Genomic DNA, 27,086 nt, shown 5'->3' with positions numbered 1-27,086 from the left:
TCAAATTATTTTTTAACTTAAAAATCATTTAAAATAATTTTTTTTATTTTTTAAATCCATTCAAATAAGCTCTAAATGTAACATTAATTAATGGTCCCAAAATGTACCAAAATTCCACGGTATTTTGAATTTCCAGTAAAAAACAACAACTTAGAGATAGAGACAAATTAAATGCTAAAGGGAAATTAGAAAACTCCAAGGCTCATATGTAGATTTATATAGACTTTAGTCAACTTGGTCCATACTTTTAATCAGTAATTTCACTTTTAAATTTTTAAAAATAAAAAATATTTCTATAGAGGCGTTATCTTAAAATATTAGATCATGTAATATGCAAAATCAAATTCAGTTGAATTTCAATATAACTATCAAAAAATTACGTAATAAAAAAAAAGGACTTGGAATTACATGACAATAAATAAATATAAATAAATAAATAAATAAATAATCATTTCTTTTCTATATATGTCTAAGATATTTTGTTGAAAGAAGATATTAAATACATTACATGTAAAAGTCAATAGTTATTTAATGTCCATACTTATATCAAGTGGATTTTTGACCCACAAAATTTGATGACTATAAATCATGCGCATAAGTTACGTATTTATAAGTAGTACTCTCATTCTTAATAAAAAAAATCTCGAGTTTAAATTTCCTGAAACCATTATCTCCAATATAAGACTTTCTTATGAAAATCTGAATTTAATCGATCTTTAATATGGATATGGAACACCAGATGGAGATGACAAAAACGGATAAAGTACATACTTTTGAAATGTAAAATATCCATGAACTAACAAACAAACCTGAGTTTTGTTGAGTTCAGCTCAATTACTATTCAAGATGAAACGCGAACACAAGTTCAGCTCAACTCGTTTCATTAAACGAGCTTGAGCTGAATTTTCGTTCACAAACAACCGGACTCATTTACACCCCTAATTTTACACCAATAAAAGAGTTGGAAGGGTTAGTAAATCTTTTTTGCTGGTGAATCATAAGAAGTCATTATGTACACCAGATTTTGGTTTATATTATACAAACAAAACAATCAGAACTGTTACATATTTTCCGGTTCCTATCACGCGTAGGTATCTTCATCTTCAGACTCTTCTTCGATGATTCCAACCCGAGCCAAACATCTGACGAGGATGTATGTCATCGAGCTAACTGAGGTGATCGATAACAATGAAATGTTCGGTTTATATCATCCTATTTTACCCAGAAATGACTGCAACAAGTTTAGATGTTAGTGTTAAACAAGCACTAATATGAGGGGGGCATTGAGAAATGATAAAATGTACATGAATAAGAAGCAGCAACACTGTGCAAATGAATAGAAAGTAGCGACGACAGAATGAAACTAACGCGACTTTGTTATTACCACCTTGACTGGATTAGGAAATGAGATCACAAGACATGCAATGCAGGAAAAAGTTAACTTTAAACGGATCGTAGGATGACTTGTGAAATTCCAGAAGTAGCCTGCATGGCGATGATTCACATCGCGAGAATTGCAAAGTGTTTCCTACTAAGACATATAGTAATGACTGAGGAAAAGATTTCCAAAATGCTTGCATACTCTTCAAGGCTGATTAAATGTGATTTTGGTAAGCAAGAGTATTTTCTTAACCTAGCGCGATTTAAAAAGTTGGAACTGTGGGTTCAGGAAGACCAAGAGAAGACCAAAGAACTTAAGGGGATATCGAAGGTTGTATAGTGATGCAAATAGATCCAGTCATCAGAACTAATAAAATGACGATCATGGATCGAGATCCAAGCAGAGAATTTTCTTGGAACTTGGAACAAACTCCATTGTTCCGAAGGTGTAACCTAGACACTGCAGGGCCTAGTACTTCAAATACAGAAGATTAATGAGTTAATCAAACCCCGACCCAGCATCCCATATCTTGCAGGTCCAAAGTGATCCAATGTTCAACTACTAATTCCTCCCTGAGTTGTGTTTAGGATTAAAATCATTTGAGGTACTTATACTACGACATTATACTTTGACCTCCAAACTTTTTGTGGATGGTGATTTTTCTCTCTCATAATAGTAAAACAATATAAAAAACCAATTGGATCAATAGACAAACGACGCCTTGCTTTTTCTGCATAGCAAAAAGTTTTCAGTAAAAAAAAGTTACCTTTGTTTTGGTCAGAGAAGTTCCATTCTTAATAGTGCTTCCAAATCCAAACTTAGGCTTCTTCTCGGCAGGCTTTAATATCTGGAAAGAGCACATCAGTGTCTCATCCACACTCATCACGGCACCAGCATTGTCAAACTCTCCACAATAATTAGGGGCTGAGAATATAGTCACTAGTTGTCTGTCAGCGAAAAACTCGTAACCATCTTCCACGACCTATATTAAGTACAAATAACCAATAGAATTTTAAAAAAAAAAGAAAAACTCTGAAAAGAAAGGAACAAAGGAAGGAAAAAACGTCTACTTCTGGAAGTCATATTCAGTTTAAAACCTGGTGGGCACGGCAAATGAGGTCAAGATCTAGCTTCTGAAGATACTCTGTCACCTTATCTGGACCAAATGTGTAGGAAACACCCCTATCATTCATTCCCCACCCTCTAATGTCCCTACAAGGATCTGACCATAAAAGATCACAAAGCAGTCCAGTTTCTGGAACATCAGTTGGTCGATGGAGGTTCCGTATCTGATCCAGATGATGAAGGTCGGGGGAGAGTCCACCATGCATGCACAATATCTTTTCATCAACCAGAGCTGCCACAGGCAGGCAGTTAAAACATTCTGTGAATATCTTCCACAATCGAACATTGAACCTTCGTTTGCACTCATCATAAAATCCATATATACGATTAATGGAAGCACATTCATGATTTCCCCTCAAAAGGAAAAAGTTTTCGGGATACTTTATTTTATATGCAAACATAAGACATATTGTTTCCAGACTCTGCTTCCCACGATCCACATAATCGCCTAAGAATAGGTAATTGGATCTTGGAGGTAATCCACCGTATTCGAATAGCCTCAGTAGATCAGAATACTGACCATGAATATCCCCTAGCAAATATGGCACCATGAAAAGAATTAGATAGGAATTCATGTTTTCTTCACCATAAAAAAAGGGGAGAGAGCGAGAAATAGCAAGAACGTTTCAGCATGTATTTTAATCTTAAAGAGTTGTCATACAACCAAATGTTGGTGCCTCAAAAACGAGAATTAGAAGCAAAGATATGATTGCAAGTTGGATATAGTGAGCTTGAATCTTCTGAGAAAGCGCTTTCAGGCAGAAGAAATGTACAGAAATGCATAGTCTCAGCGACTTGGGAATAATGAACCAATGCTTTTACAGACAAATTAAGTTAGATATGGATGATTCAACTTTCAACAGATGTCTTGAAGTTAGACTGCTATGACATTGTTCTTGGTAAGGAAGGATTTACGAGGTTTTCTACTAGGAAGAAGAGAAGAATACACAAATAGTACTCATAGTATCTGTTCATGCCATTGAGAAACCCCCTTTCACCTGGATTAGCAGATTCACCAGACTTTTCAGTATTAGACAGGCCTGCACTTTCTGAGTACTTGATTTTGGTTTTTACACGTGAAAGCTGATAATTCCGCTAGGTATTCATTTTGTAAATTAATAACTACAAAGTAGATACTCTTAACATATACTATGTTCTTAATGACTTCTAATGGCTAAGAATATTTCTCTCTTTTTCATTTTCTAGATCTCTTTGTTGAATGTTCACTTTAAAACAAAATGTAATGTTAGAGGAGAAAAATAGTTCGTAAATACTGGTAAACGAAAAGAAACGGAGCAGAAACTACAAGAACACAACTTTCCTTTTTTAATACTCCTAATTTGGTTTTGTTCTGATTATATAAGACCATTAAAGTTGGTTTGAGGTAGACATTCCACTACCCAAACACCGCCTAGCCTGGGGAGCAACACTATGATTTAGCTTTTTCAAATGGTTTTATGTACTGGCCTGTAACAAACAAACACCACCTAGCCTTGGGGCGTGATTTTATTCTCACCCTCAAAAAGTGACTTCGAAAAATGCCGCAACACTCTGATCAAGTTTTTTCTTACGGTTTAATGCACAAGATTAAGGACATAGAATCACACTGATGTTGTCCAAGAATAGGTCAGTGTATTTTGTCGCCAGTACTTTCACATCCATTTCAGAACAGCAAGACAGCAAAATACCAGTTGAATAAGTAACTTCGAATTTAGTTAATCATTTTTCACACAATTGTTACTTATTTTTAAAAAGAGTGTATGCTACTTATGGAAAGATCTGTTCCCCAAAAAAGAGTTAACAATTATGAAAATTTGCATAAGCACTTGATAAGTTGACAAACTTATGATCAGAAAAACGGTAAATCTCGAGATGAGTGATAACATTTTGAACTTGACAAAAGGTTAACCAAACAATTATTTAAATTGAATTCCATAAATCAGTTGCATGCCCATTTGGAGAGTATTTACATGCATTATAAATAAAGCTCAAATGGTGGATCAAGACTCTCTGCTGTTCATGTACTATAGTCTATAAGTGCCTGCATCCTATCGGGTAATATCGGAAGGAAGGAAAGGTCGTCTGTTTTAAGGAACAGCAGTAGCTCCACACACACTCAAATACAAATGACTGGACTTATTAGCTCACACAATCAAATACAAATGACTGGACTTATTAGCCTTTTGAGCTAACTTGAGAGATGCATACAATCTAGATACAGTTTTTCAGTTCCTTCACACTCTATAGAAACTGCAGGACGTCCCCTTCATCTTTTTGTTATCTATAACAACGTGCATATCAGCACTCACTTAGTGCCAAACTGCCAATTAAGTAATACGTTGCTCCATCGGAAGAAAAGGAAAGGAAAATTCAAAGTAAAAAAGAAATACCGTAGCCAGAAAATAGCATTTAAAGACCGTCAAGAATTAGACTAAAAGTGAAGTGAATCAAGCAGTCTCTTGGTGAACATCTACCTTCCGTTGGACTTAAACTCAAAAAAGAGTCTTTTTACAGTGGCTTGAGTTCAAGATGCTAACTTAGGGAAAGGATCATAAGTAAACATGCCAAAGGCTAATTTCAGAGCTTTTAAAACTGGTATGGTTCATCTGAATGAAACTATTAACCAGATACACTAAAAATTCTGATTTTGAAGCAACAGAATGAACCATAAGTCCCTAACTACTACTAAAGCAGGTCTTAAGCACCAGATCATAACCAAATTCCTGTCAACAACCAAAAAAAAAAAAACTACGCCTCAGTTCCAAACAAGTCGAGATTGGCTATACGAATCCCCAATTCTTTTCTTTTTTTCATTAACATGATGTTCAGGCCAGCTTGCGCACACCTCAACAGGTATCCGAGTTTTGCACTTAGTTATCAGATAACTCTGTCCACCAAGACTAGAACATATAGAAAAAAAACCACCTAATGCTTTTATCATGATGCTCAACCCTCTTCACATGAATCCCCAATTCTCCATTCAAGTTCATTTCATTCATGTCAACAACCAATACTAACTTTCTAAAAAGTCCAAGAACAACTCAAAGACTCAATTTTTACACAAAACCAAACCAACCCCCTTTAAGGAATGCATCAATAAACTCAACCCCACTTCAAAAAAACTCAAAATTCCATAAAAGCAAAACAGTACAAAAACAAAAAGGGTTGCAGTAAAGTACCACAGATCTTTATTGGTGCATCCAGCTCAAGAAGATTAGGCTGCTTCAAGAAAATTTCTTTAGACTCAAGACAAAGATACCTAATTTCAGCTTCAGATAACTGAACTTGTTTCCCTGGTCGATTACGAACTTCAAGTAAACGATTGATTATATCATCTAAAGCAAAAGAATCCATAACCTTCTTCCTAGACATTGATCAAAACCCAACAAAAATTGTATTTTTTCAAGATTTTGATGAACCACAAGAATGTTTATATTTCACTACTATTAGTCCATTTATTTTCAATTCTTGGTAGAAAGATACACTAATACGTGTACTTTGATTAACTTTTTATTTTCACGATAGTATCTGATACTCGCATTGAAATTTGACTATCATGAATTTGCGTCTCGTAATTCTTTATTTAAGATTAAAATTATTTTTTTTATAGTCACAACTCGAAGTTACTATTAGGATTCGTTTGGCTGTTTGTCCATATAATTAGTCATTATTTGATAAATATCTCAAATTTTCAAATACTAATTTCTTTTTAGTATTTGCGTCAAATCTTATGATTTAGAATCCTTTGAAAATTGAAATGTTATCCTAAAATTTTATCTTTTACAAAAATACCAACGTAGTGATGAAATATTCAATGAATATTAAATGATGATATAATTGTTGACGAAAATGATGAACAATCGGCTCAAGGTAACAAAGTCATGTGTTTTGTATACTTCACGATGTATGAAACAATGCTAGTTGCACTCGCTCCAAACTATCACATTGCTCTAGTGATACGAATACTATTTATTATTGTTGCAACGAATATCCAATTGACTTGTAATATAAATTTATAGTTAATTTTGCTAGTTTTTAAAACTTATTGGTATAAATTATATTTTCTAAAAAAGTGAAATATATTTCGTAAATACTATGGCCAAACAGTTGGTGAATTTTATCTAAGTTTTCACTCAAATAATATTTGTCAAAAATATTTAAAAATATAAAGTCAATTACTAACTTAAAATTCTTAATTTCTTTTTTTAAATAATTTTATTGACGCTCCATTTTTTTTCATATAGTATAAACTATTTTTGAGTGTGCAATAAAGTGATTCGAGCATTAAAGGATTAAGAAGAATAAAGTGGAGAAGAATAGTGGATTGGCATCTTATTATAGGAAAAAGAAAGAGGGAATTGAAGTCAAAATTTTCAACTTTTTTTTGTAAAGAATTAATGGTTATGGATGAAAGGGGTTAGTGTTTGAAAAAAATGGATTAATGGTAAAAAAAATAATTATTTATTCAATAATATTATGTCTTAATTATTTATTATATATTTATATTATTTAATTTTATATTGAATTGATCAAATATTTATTCTCAATAATAAGATGTACATATAGATCAACTTAATATCTAGTAATTCAAATAATAAATATTTAAAATATACAACTGATGAAAAAATAATTTTTAGATGTATTTTTAACCGTTAATTTATAAAGAATTTGTTCTTTTTTTATTTGTGAAAATATGCGGCCCTAGGAAGAGTGAATAGATGCCTCACTTGAGAGAATGACCTTTTTTTAATATGTAATATGTTGATGTCCTTTTTAAATAATAATTAAGAAAGAAGACTTCCTAGCCGTCAATGACCCCTTTTTTTAAAAAAAAAATAAAAAAATAATGGTTTTTTGAATATTTAAATAATTTATGGTATTTAATTTGGGGTCAGATTAGTTTTATGAAAAGTTATATTTTGAATAAAATTGCCTTTGGCTAAGCTCTTGTTTCAATAGTTGTCATGTATCGCTTTTATAATGTATTGTATTATATTATTTTTATAAGTATAATATAAGAATAAATTATATTCTTATTCGTTTGTTTCATAATGTGTGAACTTACAATAACTAGAGAATCAATTTATAATATTACAACGAAAACAAAAAGGAAGAATAAATAAAATTATTAAACATTTATGCATAAGCCTAAGTGCAATAGGAGAGAAAATAAGGTACAGATTCGATTAAATTAAATTGGTACATTAAAATGCACTTTTTATTGTTGGATTACAACAAATCTAGTGATATGATATAATTAAATATAAATAATAATTAAAGTACATATTATATTTAAAATAATAAAACGAACGATATATAGAATAGATATAACCATTTAAATATAGCATAAAGATGATTACATTTTCAGTTAAAAATTAAATTCGAGAACTCTAATTTATAATAAAGAATATTTGTTATAAATAGTGTTAATGAAGTGTCATGGAGTCATTTTCAACCTTTGTAAGCACAAAAGAATAATTAAGGAAAAATAATCCTTATTAGAGCCAAGTTGACAGTAGGTTTACTTTAGGATGTTTAGTTGTTTACAAGTCAAATCTTAATTAACAAATATAGACTTAGCAATAAAGTATGATTACTTGATGTTTTTTGGTATATATAAGGTAATAGTTATGACAATATTATAATGCAAGATAATATGATAGTGGCCGTTATGCTATGTACAATAATGGATAACACAAGTTAATTTCTAATTAATATGTGAAAAATATTTATAAGTTAAAAAGAGATATTCTAATATACATCGTACTAGTATTGAGCCTCTTTAACTCTTCTTCGATGGGTGACTTTTGATTATCCAAGTGAGAGTTCCATATTAATTTCAGTCGTTCTCGTTCTTCAAATCAAGAGGCAATGTATCTAAATAGTAAATTTTAGAGGTTGAGAATTATAGTGAAAAATTAATAGATAGTAGAATTGTTGCATATTTTACGAGAGGAGTGAGGGCTAACTTCCTTGTTTTTTCTTATTCTTATTTAAGTAGTACGATATTATTTAGTAGTCAATCTTGTATTCTTCAATTTGTATTACTATATATATATATATTTCGTTTGCTTTGTGTTTTTGCTATTTTGTTGTTATACTTTTCATACATGAAATCCTACTTTGAAAATTTGAATTTTCATTAAAATATACATTTCAATAAAAAATATTAATCTATGTTATTCATATTTTCAAATTAAATCCAAATAACTCTCTTTTTTTCTGCAACAATTATTATTCAACGATCTTTAGTAACTAATTATTTCACACTTCTTACTTGGTGTAGCTTGTTTAATGGATCGTGAGTGGGAGCTTAGCTTCTGTCCGAATAGCAACCTTGCATACAATGTATCAACTTTGTATGGTAGTGTATCAAACGATTACGCACTTTTACATTGTTATATACTTAGTATATAATTATACATACACATATGACATAAAATAAAAATATAACCTTTAACTTGATTTTACCATATATTTATAACCTTAAACGTTAAGTATGCACAAACAGACATTCACTGTTGTCTAAATAGACTTACACGACTTACGTGACATTCTACATAAAAATTTAAATTTTACATGGTGTCGTATGTGTGTTTGTCACGTAAGACTCATTTGTTTATTCATTCAACATTATACAAATTTAATTATCGACTTGTATGTATTCAAAATTAGATAGTGTACATGTACAATGAAGCCACGTTAAACAACATATTCTTATTTTGTACCTATATATATATATTGTTTAAATAACACATTAATATCGTATAAGTATGTATAAACATTAATAATATGCATTTTTACGATATAAATATTATATTTGTATCATAATATCCCATAAATTATACGAGCATAACTTAATTTCTACCAAATAAATTAAAATCCGGATAGATTAAAATAATTTGAATTTATAAATTTATATTAAATAATTAACACTATCAAAATTTAAATAGTATTTATAAGATAGAGGCAAAAGATATATTTGACAGATTCTGTGCATTTAAGATTCTTTGAAAACAATTGTTTCACATGATTTTTGACATAGGGCAAGATCAGCACTCAGTATTACTTATAAAATTGCCTTTGTTTTCTGAAAGAATCAGAAGAAGAGATGGGAAGCAGGAACAGAGGAGATGTAAATTACAGAAATCCATGTCTGACAATGCATCAACCATGGGCTTCTTTGCTTGTTTATGGTATTAAACGCATTGAAGGAAGATCTTGGCCTGCACCCATTACTGGTAATTCTTGATTTTGATTACCCTTTGTCTTTTTGTTGCTGATTAACAAGGGTCTGGGATGTGGGGGTCATAAAGTTGGAAACTTTACTCTATTATCTAGTTGATTGATGATCTTTGATAGCCTAAACTGGGAAAGTTCCCCTTTTTAACCTTAATTTGGTGAAATTAGTACTTTTTTTTGATGAGGTGGCATGGTGAGTACTAGGGTGGGGGGTTACATCTAGTTTTTGAATTAGGTATGTTTTTGTTAATTCTTGAAATCCCCTCCAACTCCATTTGTATAGTATTTTGTGTTTAGATGGTACATGAGGAATGGGGTTGAAGGGTTTTAATGGAATAAGGTTGAGATGGAGTGTCAAAACGAAAAACTGAGGACAAATTTAGAGGGGTTGTTGGCGTTTTCTTTTTCTTGTTTGTTCTGCTGTTCATAATTGTTTGGGGGAGGGTGAGGGGAGGGGGGGGGGGTAAACTTGTAAGCTTTGTCTCATATAGTTGATTTTAGTTATGGTGGTGTGTAGGTTTTTATTTGGTTCATTACTGCTTGATATTAGAAAAAGCTACAGTACATTTTTTTAATTCTAAATTTGGTAAATTGATTCTTGGTGAGTAACTATTTGATTGAATGTCATGTGTAAAAATCCTTTCTTTGCTTGGACAGAAATCTATATCAGTGATCTGCGTATTAACAGATTTCCTTTTTTAGCATAATCATTCTCCTATGTATATTGTGTTTAGTACATAAGACTACTTTCATCTTGACTACTATGTTGATTCAAATGTCTTTCAGTTAGTATTCATAGTATTGCTCCTGTAGCTTCTTGTCATCTGATTTCTATTACTATATGTTGTTTCTAGTACTTCGATTATCATATTATTTGTTGTAGTTACCCTTCAGAATGTTTTGTTATGCCTTTACTTCCATTACTTATTTTTCTGGACTGTTTTTCATTGAGCAGAGGGTCTATCGGATTTCTGAGGTAGGGATTAGGTCTACATTGAGTAAGTTATTGTGGTTGTTGTTTCAGCTTATTAATTCTACAAAAGACTAGTTTGTTCACAAGGCCAGAAGGTCTTTCCATTGCATAATTTTGTGTGATTTGGAAAGAGAAGAACAATAGGTGCTTCTTTTTTTGTTGATAAGGAAAATTGCAGCGCTTTAGGAGCGAGCCATTGAAGTTTTCATGTAATTCTGTATCTTCAATGCACCTATTGAGAAACATTATGTTCTTCCTGCTTTCACTCTCTAAGGCACCATCAACATGACTGCAGTATTTCCAGTCTCGCCATTTTGACGCCATAGTCTCTCAGCCTCCCTTAATACTTTTTGGTAACTTTTGGAAGGAAGGTCTAATTGAAACTATTCGTTGTGAACTATTTCTAAGAATGACTAAACATCCTAGTTCTCCAGTTTGCTTTTGCCCTTCAATGGTTTCAATGTCAGTGCTATGCATGCATCATCTCATCTTTAGGGCAAGCGATGAACTCCCAGCCTGCTTTACTGCAGCTCCTCTGAAACCATACAACAAAAAACTTAGTATTTTTGATTTGTCAAATATCACTAAATCATTTCATCCAGATGATGCCAGAAATATGTCTTATGTGTGAGTATAGGATCCAACACCCAAGATATATCTTTTAGTTATCTGTGTGTCAGCTGAAACAAGAAGTGTCTATTGTTAGAAAGTTTCACCATTCTACCACTTCAAATGCTTTCCTTATCTAGTCTGTCATCGTCCTCCCATTACATGAAGTCCAATGATCGCAGTATAAGTTTTTGGCTATGACGTGGCCATATAGTAGGATTTAGTCAATAGGCAATTTTAGAGACAGTCACCAGTAGAAAGAATATGTTGTCTAGCCATTAGAACGACCTGCACCCAATGGGACAGATGAGGAGCATTCGTGACAAATAAAGGCTCTTGCTTCAGAGGGTTAACAGTGGATCAACTTTTACCTTGCAATGCAAGGACTCAAAGTAGGTGAGATGAAAGCCAAAAAAAAAAAAACAATCTTCTCAATCACCTCTAGAAGCTAGTGGTAGTGCATATGTTGCAAAGCCACGTTTAGCGCTATGTGCTTCACATTGTCATATTCGAACGGATGTACTCCTAATGGAGGGGTATTCTTGGGACACATGACTATTATTCTTCATTTTTATGATTTAAAGTTTCACTAAGGTGTTGGTGCTACACAAAATGTGTAGATTCTGGTTTCCGTAATTTTCTTTACTATTCTCTCTTTGTATGATTGCATATGTGTCCAGTTCAATTTAGTTTCAGACTTCAATAGTACAAGAGTTTATCTCTACTTAACCTTTTCTTACTTGTATGAGTAATCTTACATTTTCCTGATTCTTGTTGGAATTCAATCCCTTATTATCTAATTGTAATGTTTTCTTTCTTTCACGAAGGTCGACTTTGGATTCATGCTGCTAGTAAGATTCCAGAACCAGAAACCATCAAAGCAATGGAGGACTTCTACAGGGAACTCTATGCTGTGAATGGCGTAACAGATCTCAAGTTTCCCGAGCATTATCCAGTTTCAAGACTTCTAGGTGACAAATTCCTTGCAACATAATTTTTCGTATTAATTAATTCCTTTCCTCTGGTTTTGAACTAAAATTACTTTGAGTGGAATAAAAAGTTAGATAAGATTCCTATACTTTTAAGATATCGTATTTACTTGAACAGATCATTGAAGTACTAGATCAATATCCTATTTAGGACTCATGCTCAAGGGGGTATAAACTTAATGACAACTTATTTTATTGCCTGACATGATTGTGTCCAAGATTTATTTTACGCAGCATTGGGATGTCTTTATGTACTCCGTTCTGCTTTAGAATCTTCTCTTTCATGACATCCATTGCTAATTTTCGTCGGAGATAATATGGGATTTTGCTTTTCCGTTTCCAGAGTTAAACGCATTTGCATGGTTTCTTCTTGCTTATGTCATACTAAGTTCGCCAGTGATAGCCGGGATAAATCTGAAATTGGCAGAGTCATGTTCCTGTCTAGGCTTTCGGTTTCATCTAAAAGATATCTAACTTTCTGCATCTGCGTTTTGACTTATGTTGTGATCACTTTTATGTTTTCTTCAACATAGAGATTACTTGTTCTCAATTGTCATCCGAAAAATCTTTTGAAACTTTTGGTTTGTACAGGTTGTGTTGAAGTAGTTGGATGTGTCACATGTGACGAGCTAGTCAACTGGGATCAGATTCCCGAAGGGGTGATCTTCAAATGACTCTTTGTTCCTATCTATTGCCGCAATTTATTTCTCAAGTATCTTAGTTTTGTTGTGTGTCATGTATTCTTATTTTATTCGATACATTATGCTTACAGGTGAGACTAGAGGGACAAACAAAATTTTGCTGGCTCTGTGAGCAACCACAGGTATTTTGGTTTATTTGGAAGTCAATTATCAGTTTCTTTCGTATAATTTCTAGCAAAAGAATCATTATTTTCATTTTAACTCGTGCAGAAACTTATCGTACCATTTGAGATGCGAGGGTTCCAAGGTGTTTACAACTTGGAAAGAAAGGTATTAAAATTTGAGAAACTTAATCATCTTGCCCTATTATACATGATTTAAAGCTCATTTTCCCGTTGGATTGTTAATTTATTGTACTTTTTTCGTTTTAATTCGTGTTCTAGATATATGAAGCTGCAATCCGAGGTATTTCTCCAGTTGTGCCCCCACTTCCAGTGAAATTTCCCCTTCCAAATCCGCGGGATCCTTTCTCATTGAAGCCGAGATCCCTTGTTTCCTCCCCAAGTAGCTCTAGTACATCTGAGGTAAACAACCGATCTGAAAATCTTGTTGCTGCAATAGCTGGTGCACGAGCGGCTGCCACACAGTTTTCTAAGAATGGCAATCCCCTGTCCAATACATTCGAGGTAGGAGATGATTCAAGGACAGGAAAAAGGTATCGGAGGGCTCAATGATGCGCGAGTTGCTGGAAAAGCTTGGTCAAATAACTTCATTGTAAGTTAGTTTATCAACAATTATGCAGTATAGTTATTTAGTTGGGGTTTTGTTGTTATGGTTCTAAGTTTCATTTGAAATTATGATATGTAAATTGCTGGTCAAAATGTTCATGTCATGTGTATCATAAGTTATGAGAAAGGAAAATGCAGGTAGCTTCCAGTTTCTTAAAATGAGTCGTTTTGTTTGGTGTGAGATATAAGGTATAATAATCTCAGAATAATATGTATGACTATTTTATTCTGCTTTTGGTTGGCGGTATTAGGTAGTCCCTCAGATTATTTATGCCTGTGCCTTAGTGATGTGATCACTTATTCCATATACATGGTGAAATAACTTATCTCAGGACAATTTATCGTCATTCTAGATAAGTTATTTCATCACGTATATAGAGTGACTTATTCCATCACTAAAACATAAATACTTGGGATAAATAATCTTAGAACAGCCTAATATCTTTAATCAAACACGGAATTAAATTGTCCTGCATTTTATTTTAAGATTATTATATCTTATGTCTCGCACCTAACTTAACGACTCCCTAAGTAACATGCAATTTCACCAATGCTATTGCATTGGCACTCAGTTTTTTGAACAAATTACTATGTTTTATTTATGTATCGATTACATACAAGAAAAATAGATTTTCTTTTTTGTCTTTATTAAAAAAACATTTTCCTTTCACACACTCTAAATTAGAGTCCAGAATTATTATTTTTTTTAAAAAAGGAAAACTACGCGGTTAAGCAATTTTATACTACTTAATTATTCATCATAGCTATATTTTGTTATAATTATCACTCACGACTAATATTATACATTGATTACGCGGATTGATTTCAAGTTTGTATAATTAGCCATATTTGTATATGATACAGATACATATATATATCGTATAATTATTTAATCGATTCATGTAGAGTTCACCTCTCTCCCACTTTTTTCCTTTCTCGCTCACCTCTCTCCCCCTCTCCTAATCTCCCTTGCTTCTCTTCTCTCTCTCCCTCCCAATCTCGCTTGCCATATATACAAAAGCATATATATAATATACAATTATCTAATCGATATACATATATAATTCATTTCTCTTCCACTCCCGCCTCTCCCAATTTCGCTTGCCATATATACAAATATATATGTATAATATACAATTATCTAATTGATATACAAATACAATTTATCCCTCTCTCATTTTTATCCTACGCTATATGTGAAAGTAAAAAATAAAAAAAATTGCAATGAATAACGAATACGTTCGTTATGGTTTTCATAGCTATAGTTTTTGTCTTTGTTTTGTTCTGTTATATGATAAATAAACATCTCTAGTCAAATATTGAACTATCAAACAAAAAGCAATACTGGCCAAACTTTGAAATTTTAGTAACAACAAAAATTATTGTGGATAACTATGGGTATATATGCATTGATATTTCAAATTTGGCTGCTCAAAGGACACTATCATAAGATTTATATCGAGACAAATAGAAATATTGTTTATCAAATGGAGCAATAAAGAAATTGTAATTCGTTTGAACGAATCTTCTTTCAAGGCAAAAAGTAAAATGTTTGACCGCATATAGCCTTAATAATCCTTTTAGAAAAGTAAGATATTTGATTTTAACAAAGTGATTGATCGATAAATGTTTTAATTTTTTTTAATTTCTACTAATTAATTTCTTTTTTTTTTATAAAAAATAATATGTATACTAATTTGTTAATTTGCGAAACTATTTAAAATTTGCTAGGAAAAAACATGTTTCTTTTGGATAAAAAGTCGCATTCCTTAAGTTACCTTCGTATTTATGAATGATTATAAATTCTTAGAGATTTCGCGTTATTTGAAAGACTGAAAAAATATCAACATGGGTTGTAGTACACTGGTGGGAGTGCTTCACTTCTTAAACAGAGATCTTGGGTTCGGGCCCAGGATATAGAGAAAATCATATTGGGAGCGCCACCCCAAATGGATCCTGCACTGCGCGATCCGAATTTAATCAGAATTTTAATTTAGGTTTTGGACATCGAGTGGAAAACCAAAAAAAAAAAAAAAAACTGAAAAACTTCTACTTCTTAGAGGTATCAAAGTTCAAACTTTTCTTCTCTTCTTCGTTACAAATTCTTTTAGAAGAAAAACAGAAAGTATCGTATGATTTACTTTATTTGTTTAGATTTGCTTGACATTTTACAATTTTGATTGCCGGTGTTTCAAAATAATGTTACATTTTATAATCAGAGACGGAGCTAAGATAAAGAGTCTGAGGATTCTAAATTCCTCTTAGAATCGTTAATTAATTTTATCAAAAATTCACAAAAAAATAACACATATATATTTAATTAATTTTCTAGCAAGTGTGAATGGATTAAATTCTTAGAGGAAATACAATTTTCTATTGGCTAGGAAGGATGTTTTTTTTCATTCATTATACTCCCTCCGTTTGGAATTGTTTGTCATGTTATATTTATCAAAAGTCAATTTGATTAATTTTTAAAGGTAAATTAACTCACATTAATTTGATATTTTAAACAAAAAAAATTAAATATTTTAAAACTATATAAAAAGTATTATAAATTACAATTTTTTGTATATTAATATGATGAAACAATTTATCTTAAAATATTAATTAAATTTTTATAATTTAACTCTAAAATTAAAAATTATAACAAATAATACCGAACGAATGGAATATTTGTTTTTATTTATATCTTGATTGCAAGAATAACATAGTCAGTCTACCTAGAAATGGGGGTTGATTGACCTTAGCCCAATTTGACATATGAATTTTTTATATATTACTAAAATATTAAAATGATTTATTTGTTTGATATGTCAATAAAGACAAAAAAAGTTTTGGTAGTTAAGCAAATTATAAGAAAAAAATATATATTATATAAAAGAATTAAAACTTAGTAAAAGTTGAGCGGAGTTGAGCCTTGAGTTATTAGTCCGTTTGACTCGATTAATCTTTGCCTAATGAGTTTTATTAGTGTCATTATGCAATCTTATTCTTTTCAATGCCTTTGTTTCAAAAATGAAATACCTAACTTGGTCAACAATAAAATTATTTTATTTAGAATAATAATTTATTTATTAATTCAATTCAGATTCGTCTAAATTATATTAAAATTAAAACCATTAATTTGCCATATTTGATGCTATTTTTAGTATAATTTTACTTTCTTTTAGTAAAATCATTATTCAGACATTACTAACATACATTTAATATTTATATCAAGTATGTGAATGTGTGGTATGCGTCTTATATATAAACTTTTATCATTTATCACGATTAAATAATATGTAATCTCATTCTGATTCATGACTCTTATAATTAACTTCGTTGATAATTTTATGTAAACTTTAATTATTGTTAAATAATTTTTATTCTTACGCTTTTTTCTTTCTCACATCCATATAGCGAACTCCTTAATATAAAGGAAACAAAAAATCACACAAAAAATTCATGTTCCTATCAAAGACTAGATACTATAAATTAAAGAAGACCACAATGAACTTTAGTACAACAAAAACTCATTAACATTGCAAACATGTCACCCTCCAAATGTTTGCTAATCTTGTTCCTTGGACTAATGGTCCTAACCACATTCACATTTGGTGATCAACACAACAAAGTTATCAATAATGAGGGCAATTCCGTCACTAAAAAAGATTATATGATCCGTAAACTTGATCTCGATCCTGATTATGTATATGAGTACAAATACGAGAAAGATAGTGGATCAACGACGATAGACTTTGAGTCACCTTAATGATCATGTAATAATAATATCAAATATGTTTGTATTGTTAAATAAAATGCATTTTTTTTTTGCTTCCTAATAAAAGGACCAAATTGTTGTAATGAAAAATACCAACATATGAAAAGTTAAATGTTTTAATATTTTCATCTGATTAATTATTTTTCGTGACTCTTAAAAATATTTAGTTCATGTTGCTATTTTCTTCTTGAAATAATTTTTTAAATATATTGCCCTTGGAACTTGAAATCTTCATTAAAAACATCTCCTTTATAAAATAAAAATATTGTACTACTACTTCTTTTACACTATACTTTATCTTTAATTATTATATATATATTTTTTTAACATTCATGACTAAAAAAATGGTGTCTACATAATTAGGGGACCTAAAGACTTTTGCTTTAGTTGCTTTATATTAAAGCCGGCCCTGCTTCTTCTAACTTCTATTATAAAAAAGCACATCAATTAGTTACTTTGTTATAAATATTGATTATGACATTTCATACATGTTATTTACGAGGCATAATACATATAAGTATTATCTTTTGACTTAATTTCGAATCATATTTATATTTTTTAATTTTAGGTGTATTATAAGTAGACACTTAAATTTATATAAAGTTGAATAAATAGATACACATGTCTTATATGTCATTTTTTGTCCTACGTATATTTTATCATGTAAGACTCATGTGTTTATTTATTTAAAAGTTGAATAATTAAAGTGTCTATTTGTGCATTATGAAAATTGGAGGTCAAAGTTAAAATTTGAAGCTAAATTTAGAATCTAATATACGTATTATGCTTTAAGACAATGATGCCCCACAATCTTCTAATCTCGAGTTTATCTCTAACGTTAGAATCAATTATTTTATAACAAAAACTCTTTTTATTAATTCTTTTCATATATCTAATATCTAAATCAAATTAAACTTAAATTTACGTTAAAAAAATCTCACATATTTCGTATCAAAGACGACTCTGTCTGAAGAAAAAAAAAACAAAGAGAATCTGATAATGACATTGTATGTGTTTTTTTGTCGGCAAAAGATACTTCTATCTATGATATTAAATCATTGTACCCTACTACCCATTTCTTCATTCATTTCAAGCCACAAAGATAAAATATGAAAAAAAAATATCTATATTATTAGAAAAAGACTACGGAGTAAGTTAAAGATTGACTTTACAAAAATAATTTTTAAGTTAAAAATTAAAAAGTTAAATAATTTTTAAATTAAAAAATAACACGTAGGAAAATTTTATTTTAAATTATTTATGACTAAATTTAAATTATTTAAGTTGACCAAATATTTTTAAAAATAAATATTTGACTTAAAAGTAAGTTTGACCAATTTTTAATTTAAATGGATTACATCGTAGGTGATGTTTGACCATCCTTTTTGAAAAATAAAAAAGCATCAAATTCTTGAAACTAAATCTTGACTGCTTTTATTTTTTTTCCTTTTTTTATTAATGGAATACGTTATAACTCTGATCTCTACTATAAATATTTCCAATGATAACTCTTTGAGTAGTTGGTGATTAATTAGTAGCCAAATTATTTATCATTACACTGAAAAATGGCTTTGTTGATTTTAATTAGTGTAGTGTTTAGTGTTAACTTTTGTTCCTTTGTTTCTGCTTATGATCTTGATCCTCTTCAAGATCTATGTGTTGCTGTTCAAGATTCCAATCAATCTGCAGGTAATTAATCACTTATACACCTATTTTTTATTTTATTTTGATGAGTTTTTTCGATCTAAGTTATATATATCAACAATCACAAAAAAAATAATAATACTTTGTTACGAAATTCTATAGATAGCTAATATAATTTTTTTTGATAATTCATTGTTTTAAATATGATTAGCAATAGATTTTTGTTGTTTAGCGATCAGAGTTGTCCGCCGCGGTTTGTTTTTTAGTGGGTAATAAAAAGATCTAGTTTAATAGTAAGTTAAAATATCATTTTTGTAATATTTTTTTTACACTCGACACATTTTCATCTTATACGATACTTAATTCTATATACAAAGGTTTGAAGGTCGAGGAAATATTGGATTAGGACAAATAGGAAGTAGGTAGCCGTGGTGTTGGAGTACTTTTACGAGGAAGAGACAGGGAGCTAGTCTCGTCTTTTTGATGCATAACTGTCAGTTATCTTGCTATTTGATTGTCATTATTTTCTTGTCAATCGTGTTTTTATTATATATTTTTTTGAGTTGGAGGTCTATAGGCAACAACGTGAAGGTGGAGGTAACGTTTGCGTACATGCTACACTCCTCAGACTTCAGTTTGTGAGAATATGTTGTGGTTGATTCTAATTTTGTTCTGTTTTCATTCATGTGTGTTTTGCAGTATTTGTGAATGGAAGATTTTGCAAAGACGCAAAGCTAGCAAATGCAGATGATTTCTATGCATCAGGTTTCAATGTAAGTGGAATGCCAACACCAACAAATCTTGGTTTTTCTGTGAATGCATTGAACGTAAATCGAATGCCAGGACTGAACACTCTAGGCATTTCGATGGCTCGTGCTGATCTTGAACCCTTTGGATTGATCTCACCACACATTCATCCTCGAGCAACGGAGCTAATACTCGTATTGGAAGGTACTATCTACGTTGGATTTGTTGTTCCTGATACACGAAATCCTTTCAAATCGAGGCTATTCGATAAGATCTTACATCCAGGGGATGCTTTTGTCATCCCACAAAGTATGGTTCACATTCAATACAATTTGGGAACCACAAATGCAACACATTTGAGTAGTTTCAATAGCCAAAATCCTGGAGTACACATGATCTCTTATCAACTATTTGGTTCAAATCCACCAATTCTTGATGATGTTCTTGTTAAAGGGTTTCAATTGGATAAGAAAGTAGTTGATCATCTTCGAGCTCAGTTTTCGAGCAAATCGTGAACATGTTTGTCAAAAATTTAATGAGACAAGTTCTTGTTTGTTCATACTTGTTGTTAGTGCAATTTTTTTTTCAGTTACTTGGTGATGTTCTTTTGAAAGTTTTATTTTGTATATGAGATCTTGTCACACACCTAAAAAGTAAGTGGAGTGGATTGAATGTGAGGATTAATTCATATTGAGAAACATACGCTACTTATGTAAGCTTCGAATATGAGAACTCGTTAAGGGTGGAGGGATCTCATCGATCTCACCAAAGTCCTTGGTGACAATAAAATTGAAGAAACTAACAATTAGCCACTTGAAACAAATCACAATTCCAAACTTAAGCTACCTAAATATTGAAAATGAGAACGAGGACGAGAAATTCAGACGTAAAAAGAAAAATTTGAGAAATCAAATCCTTTATTCGACAATGCTACCTCTTTCAATGAAACCGTTCTCATATTCACTACTCGATTATATTTCATATTAACCTGACCCTATTACTTGTTCTCGGCTGAATAACTCTTAATAACTACTTGTATAGCTTGATAACCACATTGGACTAGAACAATCTTTTAAGGTTATCGCATCAACCTTAATATGTATACGAACATACATAAGTTTAGTCATATATGCTAATTTGAGACATACATGTCTTGAGTTTTTTTTTTTTCCAATTTCACAATTGCTACATCCAAAGTGACTAAACTTGCAAATTTCATAAATTTCGATTATAGCCTTTTAGTAGGAATCCCAAGTCAATGTTTAAATTACAAACTTCGTAAAAAATTTGACTACATCTTAAAAGGGCCATTTTTTAAAATTTGTTCCCCCATTGAAAAACCCGAACTGACAGTATCGTCTTCCTAGCTAAAACCCTAAAAACCCTAATTGCGGCAGAGCTTGAGAAAAATTTTACAGTACACAACAATGGAGAACAATCAGTTGTTAAAAGTTTCAGAAATTGAAGGAAGAGGAAGAGGAATTGTTGCTACTCAACCCCTTAAACCTGGACAAATTATCCTCAAAGACTCTCCTCTCCTTCTTTACTCTGCTTCTGTGAAGAACAGCACTTTTTGCTCAAATTGCTTCAGGGTAATCCTCCAATCTCCAATTCCTTGCTCATGGTGCACTTCTTCATTCTTCTGTACCTCTAATTGTCAGTCTGTAGCTTTATCCTCTTCTCATACTCCTTGGGTTTGCCAATCCTTAACTCACTTAAAAAACACCTTTTCTTCTCATAGTTTGAATGTTGATCAACAAATTCAAGCATTTTTTCTTATCTCAGCTTATAATTTAGCAGTGATTTCTCCTTCTTCGTTTCGTGTGCTGTTATCTCTTCAAGGGGATTCGTCATTTGTGTCGGAAAGTGATGTTCTTTTGCTTCATTCTCTCGTTGCTACGTGCCCGTCGTTGAATCTTGGTGAATTTGGGTTCTCTAAAGAGCTTACTGCTGCTCTTTTGGCTAAGGATAAGGTGAATGCATTTGGGTTGATGGAACCTTTTGAGGTTGATAGAGAAAGGGGTGTTAGGGCTTATGGGATTTATCCGATGGCATCGTTTTTCAATCATGATTGTCTTCCGAATGCGTGTAGGTTTGAGTATGTTGATACGGATGTTAATAGCAGGAGTAATACTGACATTGTTGTTAGGGTGATTCATGATGTTCCTGAGGGGAGGGAGATTTGTTTGAGTTATTTCCCTGTGAATTTTAAGTATGCGGAAAGGCAGCAAAGGTTGAAGGAGGATTATGGTTTTACTTGCAATTGTGATCGGTGTGTGGTTGAGGCTAATTGGTCTGATGGTGAGGATGATGCTATGGATAAAGAGGGTGAGGAAAGTGAAGAAGAAGAGGAAGAGGATGAAGATATGGAGGAAGACATGGATGATGAAGTAAATGTAAATGGCGAGGTGGAGGAGAGAGATCAAGATTTTCCTCACGCGTATTTCTTCCTTAGATACATGTGTAATCGAGAGAACTGCGGGGGTACATTGGCTCCGTTGCCTTCTCCATCCTCAGTTATGGAATGCAATGTTTGTGGTAATTTGAGCAAATCTGATGAGCTATAAGGTTTGCGCTGGGGACTATTGAAGTATGTCACATTTCCATTTTAGCTAGTTTGTTTCTTTGCAATTTGCTCTTGCGTGCTTGTCTTGTTTAGATCTTATGAGCTTAGTTTGCTAGAACTTCTTGTCCCTATGTATTTGGTAGCTCACTTTGGTTTTCCTTCTTGTTAGCTTGTGATCAATGGCTAAAGTATTGATTTGTGAAGCCCTCAATTTTCACGTATACAATCTATAAAACAACCTTGTCTCCATTGAGGCTGACTTTGAATACTTTATACCATTTCTGTTTAGCTTGGAAGATAAGCTGCAAGAGGATTTCAACAAGTCCAAGCCCTCAAGTTATGAGTATCAATTATTGAAGTGTTATATTATGATAGAATTTAATATACTAATTGGATATTTGTATCTATGATACGGATGAAAAGTTTTATCATCGTTGAGCCATCACCAATAAACATGTGGTCGATGGATCACATTAAAGGGGGGGATATTATGCTCGAGTATATCTATTGAGTATTGACCATTTTTTCTAGCATTTAACCCCTTAGTTCTTCCATCAGTTTTTTGTTTACTCTGTTTATAGCCCAATATTGATTATCCCTTAGGAAAGAGACTCAAATCCAATTAGCAGTATTAGTATTAGCCTTTATTCTGTTTGTAACCCAATATTGATTATCCCCTCAATATTGAGATGTGCCTTTGCAAGGTATCATGTTGAAGGAAGATGAATTTTGATTCTTAGCGTCTTTGGTAACTCAGGATTAGCAGTAATAGTATTGATATGGTATCTTAGAAATAAGGTTTTGATAGTTTTTGTAATATAATAGAAAAATTTAAGCCTAACTACTTGAGAGTGCAAAGGGCTAAAGACGATTTATGACCTATGTTGTCTCACAATTCAGTCTGTATGGTGGTCAGACTAGTTTTTATGAAGTTCCATATTTGATTCATACTAAGATGAGAACATTCATTTGTAGGAGAAGTAACAATCTATTAAACAAAATTAGGACTACATGCTTAACTTAATAATTCATTTCTCAATTCAAACTCCAAAATTATATGCGAAATGAATCTCTTGAATAACCGCAGTCTACAAGGTTGAAGTTAAAGGGGGTATGATCTCATCCATGACACGGTATACAGCAGATACTCACATCAGATAGTTGTTTTCTGTGGATGTTACATCTGAACGGCCCAGGACAGCTGTGCTTACATTGCTGAAAAGAATGGTTGGTTACTTCTAATTCTGTACAATCAAGAATAAATGAATTGTCAATCATTACTTTTTTAGAATATTTATATATATATGGTACCCTCTCATTAACAAATCAGTCAGATTCTTCTTCTCTTTAGTATTATTTAAGAAGTTAGTCTATGTGTGCCTAGAATTCTATCTCTATGAAATTATTAAATCCATTTATATAAGTAAGCAGATCTAATTAATAAACCATTTCTTTGACTACTGATTATATTAAAGATTACTTCTTTGGATTGAAATCAGCATTTAGAAATGAGAACACCTGGACTATTGTTTTGGATAGACAGAAAACAAGTAGTAAATATAATTTAAAACAGAAACAAAGATATGAAGACCGACTAAATCAGAGCATAAGTATTCACACCTTTCTAGTTGTTTGAAAACAATCATAACAAGCCCAAAACAAACAAACTTGTTTCAACAAAAAGTTTGTTTTTTTTTGCTAAGAAACCAAACTTTGCTATAACAATGAGGATGTGCTGGTTCAAAACAACTTTAACCATTATTGCTTTCTTTCTATCCCCTGCTTATGCTTATGATCTCAATCCTCTGCAAGATCTATGTGTTGCAGTTAACGACTCTAAGGCTTCAGGTAAATCATCCTTCTATAGTTGCTGTATGTTGTATAATTTCTGTTGTCTGTTAGCTCTTAATATCTGAAATACATGCTTAGCTTCATTGCATTTCACTGGTGTAGTTTTAGTGAATGGAAAGTTTTGCAAAGAGCAAGCTTGCAAAAGCGGATGATTTTTTTGCTTATGCACATTAGCAAAGAGTGTTTAAACCCCTAAGCGGCATTAGTTAATTGCCATTAAGTAGTGAATCCACAGCAGATGCTCACATCAGGTAGTTGTAATTGAGGTTGGTACATCTGAACAACCAGGACAGCTCTACCTACATTCCTGAAAGCACAAGATATTTGTGTATTGAGGATGTTAAGTCTGAACAACCATGAAAGCTCCACTTACATTCCTGAAAATTGGTTACTTCTGATTCTGTGTAATCAAGAAATAATTAGACTTTCAATCTCTACTTTTCAAGGCAAGTTCTTCTCTTTATTCAACCCATTTAGGTAATCAACCTGATCTAATTAATGAACCACTTTTTGACTACTGATTGTATTAAAGGTCACTTCTTTGGACTTAAATCTACATTTAGAAATGAGAAAATACCTAGACATTTTTTTTGGATCAGATTATAAATAGTCACATCTCTCTGGCTGTTTGAAGAAAATCATAACAAGTCATAGTAAAACAAACTTGTTTACATAAAAAAGTTTGGTCTTTGGCTAAGAGACCAAACTTTTCTATAACAATGAGGATGTGCTGGTTCATAACTTTAGCCATCATTGCTTTCTTTCTTTCCCCTGCTTATGCTTATGATCTCAACCCTCTACAAGATCTATGTGTTGCAGCTAATGACTCTAAGGCTTCTGGTGAATCATCCTTGTATAGTTTTTGTTTGCAAACAAGGCATAGTTGTTATATGTTGTATTAATATTTGAATAATATGCTTAGCCAGTAATGGATCCACATAACAACTTGTGGGTTCACGGGTTAGCTTTTGTTTAGACCATGTGTATATATATATATATTAAGAAATTTACTGAAGATCTATAAATATTTGATTGTGAATCTGAAGTTATCATAGGAACTCATAAGCTTTAAATTCTGGTGCTTAAGCTTTGTTTTATTTGACTTGTGCAGTCTTAGTGAATGGAAAGATTTGCAAAGACCCGAAGCTTGCAAAAGCGGATGATTTCTTTGCTTCAGGTCTTAACGTTAGTGGAAATGCAGTGCCTCAGTTAGGCTTTGCTGTAAATATTGTGGATGTAAACAAGATGCCTGGACTCAACACTCTTGGTATTTCTATAGTTCGTGCTGATTTGGAACCACAGGGTCTCTCTCCACTTCACACGCACCCTCGAGCTACTGAGCTTATAACTATCCTAGAGGGTACTATCTATGCAGGATTTCTTGCCCCTGATGCTTCAAACATCTTTAAAAGTCGTCTCTTCTCTAAAATCATGAATCCTGGTGATGTGTTTGTGATCCCACCGGGGCTTATTCACTTCCAGTATAACGTTGGACACAAAAATGCTACTCTGCTTGCTTCTTTCAATAGTCAAAATCCTGGAGTCGTCATGATTCCTAGTACAATCTTTGCTTCAGATCCACCTATTCTGGACGATGTTCTTGCTAAAGGCTTCCGTCTTGATAAGAAGGTGATTAATGATCTTCGAAAGAAATTCTCCTAGATTATGACATTATAAATATGATGGTGTGTTTACTGAAAGTTGTTTGGAGCGCGATGCTCATCACTAGCGATTTGTGAAAGCGTTGGAATAATACTACGTTGTTATCTGATTGTATGTAATTTTTTTCAGTTTTTTGTGTACACTTTATTCATTTATGGAAAGCTGAAATTTCCCCTAATTCACGCTGTTAATTTTATGAAAAGCGAAATTAAGTCGATGAACTTAGGCTATATGTTATATTCGTAAGTAGGATAGACATGGTAAGGTAGATATCGAATATACTTTGTCTATACTTATGGAAAGGATCAATGCGAGGGTACTCATCTCGTCTCTAAAATCTTGAATCCTGGCATTGTGCTTGTTGTTTGGGGGGAGGGGGAGGGTTACTTACTTTCGATATACCGCAAGACATGTGACATTATTCCACTATTTCAACATGTCCAGTGAAATTTCACAAAGTAGGGGTCTGGAGAGGGATGGAAAACATAACAATCAGATTTAACTGAATTCAATATTTTTTGTAAGAAATATATAAATATAATGAAAAATTAAAAATATTCTAACTCGAAACTTTTAATTAAAAATAAAAGACATCTACCGCTCGATTAACATTGAGTGGTAAAAGACCCAACTATAAATAGTGTTACACCAATAATTTGATATAAATACACACAAGCCCAAAGAGAAACAAATATCGTTTTGCAATGGAACCATCATATCCATTTACTTTTCTTCCTTTGCTTTTAAAGCTCCTAGATATTAAAATTATTACCCCGTCTTAATTTATGTCGCACTATTGAAATTATAAGAGTCAATAAAGTTTTTTTAATCAAAATTTCTTGATATACCTTTAAACATTTTAAATACTCAATTGTTGTAAATTTATAGTTTTTTCTTTTAGTAATTTTCAAATATATAATTTTTTTTTTTAAAAAAGAAAGCTCTTATGTCGAACTCACAATCAAAGTTTAGAAAATCTAAATCTCAGAATTTTGATTGTGTCACTCACGGAGAGAGTACTAAAAATGACCAGATATATATATACAACAATATTGGGGTTCAAAATCCTAATGCTTCTGGTAAATCATCCCTTTATAATCAACGA

The 27,086-nt window shown here is 31.9% G+C and overlaps 5 protein-coding genes across 6 annotated transcripts; 4 read left to right on the top strand and 1 right to left on the bottom strand.

The window, feature by feature from the left end:
- Window positions 1-771: 771 nt before the first annotated feature.
- LOC101251329 (serine/threonine-protein phosphatase PP1) lies at window positions 772-6,084 on the bottom strand. Its single transcript, XM_004247680.5, has 4 exons — window positions 5,686-6,084; window positions 2,479-3,038; window positions 2,148-2,363; window positions 772-1,231 (listed from the first exon to the last, which is right to left on the bottom strand). The coding sequence occupies exons 1-4, from the start codon at window positions 5,876-5,878 to the stop codon at window positions 1,208-1,210; spliced, it is 993 nt and encodes a 330-aa protein (XP_004247728.1). The 5' UTR covers window positions 5,879-6,084; the 3' UTR covers window positions 772-1,207.
- A 3,370-nt stretch (window positions 6,085-9,454) lies between these two features.
- LOC101250839 (uncharacterized) lies at window positions 9,455-13,889 on the top strand. Its single transcript, XM_004247678.3, has 6 exons — window positions 9,455-9,747; window positions 12,158-12,301; window positions 12,911-12,978; window positions 13,092-13,142; window positions 13,231-13,290; window positions 13,404-13,889. The coding sequence occupies exons 1-6, from the start codon at window positions 9,618-9,620 to the stop codon at window positions 13,692-13,694; spliced, it is 744 nt and encodes a 247-aa protein (XP_004247726.1). The 5' UTR covers window positions 9,455-9,617; the 3' UTR covers window positions 13,695-13,889.
- A 4,974-nt stretch (window positions 13,890-18,863) lies between these two features.
- LOC109121167 (germin-like protein subfamily 1 member 7) lies at window positions 18,864-20,466 on the top strand. The gene is made up of 2 exons (XM_019215778.2): window positions 18,864-19,200; window positions 19,855-20,466. The coding sequence occupies exons 1-2, from the start codon at window positions 19,077-19,079 to the stop codon at window positions 20,415-20,417; spliced, it is 687 nt and encodes a 228-aa protein (XP_019071323.1). The 5' UTR covers window positions 18,864-19,076; the 3' UTR covers window positions 20,418-20,466.
- Window positions 20,467-20,616: 150 nt separating this feature from the next.
- On the top strand, window positions 20,617-25,495 carry LOC138337024 (histone-lysine N-methyltransferase ASHR2). Its single transcript, XM_069289070.1, has 2 exons — window positions 20,617-22,492; window positions 25,431-25,495. The coding sequence occupies exon 1, from the start codon at window positions 21,330-21,332 to the stop codon at window positions 22,467-22,469; it is 1,140 nt and encodes a 379-aa protein (XP_069145171.1). The 5' UTR covers window positions 20,617-21,329; the 3' UTR covers window positions 22,470-22,492; window positions 25,431-25,495.
- Window positions 23,966-26,159, top strand: LOC101250052 (germin-like protein). Of its 2 annotated transcripts, none has more exons than NM_001365573.1 (2): window positions 23,966-24,316; window positions 25,431-26,159. In NM_001365573.1, exons 1-2 carry the CDS (start codon window positions 24,193-24,195, stop codon window positions 25,979-25,981), a joined length of 675 nt encoding a protein of 224 aa, NP_001352502.1. In that variant the 5' UTR covers window positions 23,966-24,192; the 3' UTR covers window positions 25,982-26,159. The 2 variants fall into 2 exon arrangements, with proteins under 2 accessions (NP_001352502.1, NP_001352503.1); NM_001365574.1 differs by lacking the exon at window positions 23,966-24,316 and adding an exon at window positions 24,897-25,159 and having other exon boundaries at window positions 25,431-26,142.
- Window positions 26,160-27,086: the final 927 nt, after the last annotated feature.

This window comes from Solanum lycopersicum, chromosome 9 (assembly GCF_036512215.1).
Source record: "Solanum lycopersicum chromosome 9, SLM_r2.1".
In the NCBI taxonomy this organism is placed as follows: Eukaryota; Viridiplantae; Streptophyta; class Magnoliopsida; order Solanales; family Solanaceae; genus Solanum; species Solanum lycopersicum.
The sequence above is the reverse complement of the archived record's forward strand: the minus strand, read 5'-3'. Positions and strand labels throughout refer to the sequence as shown.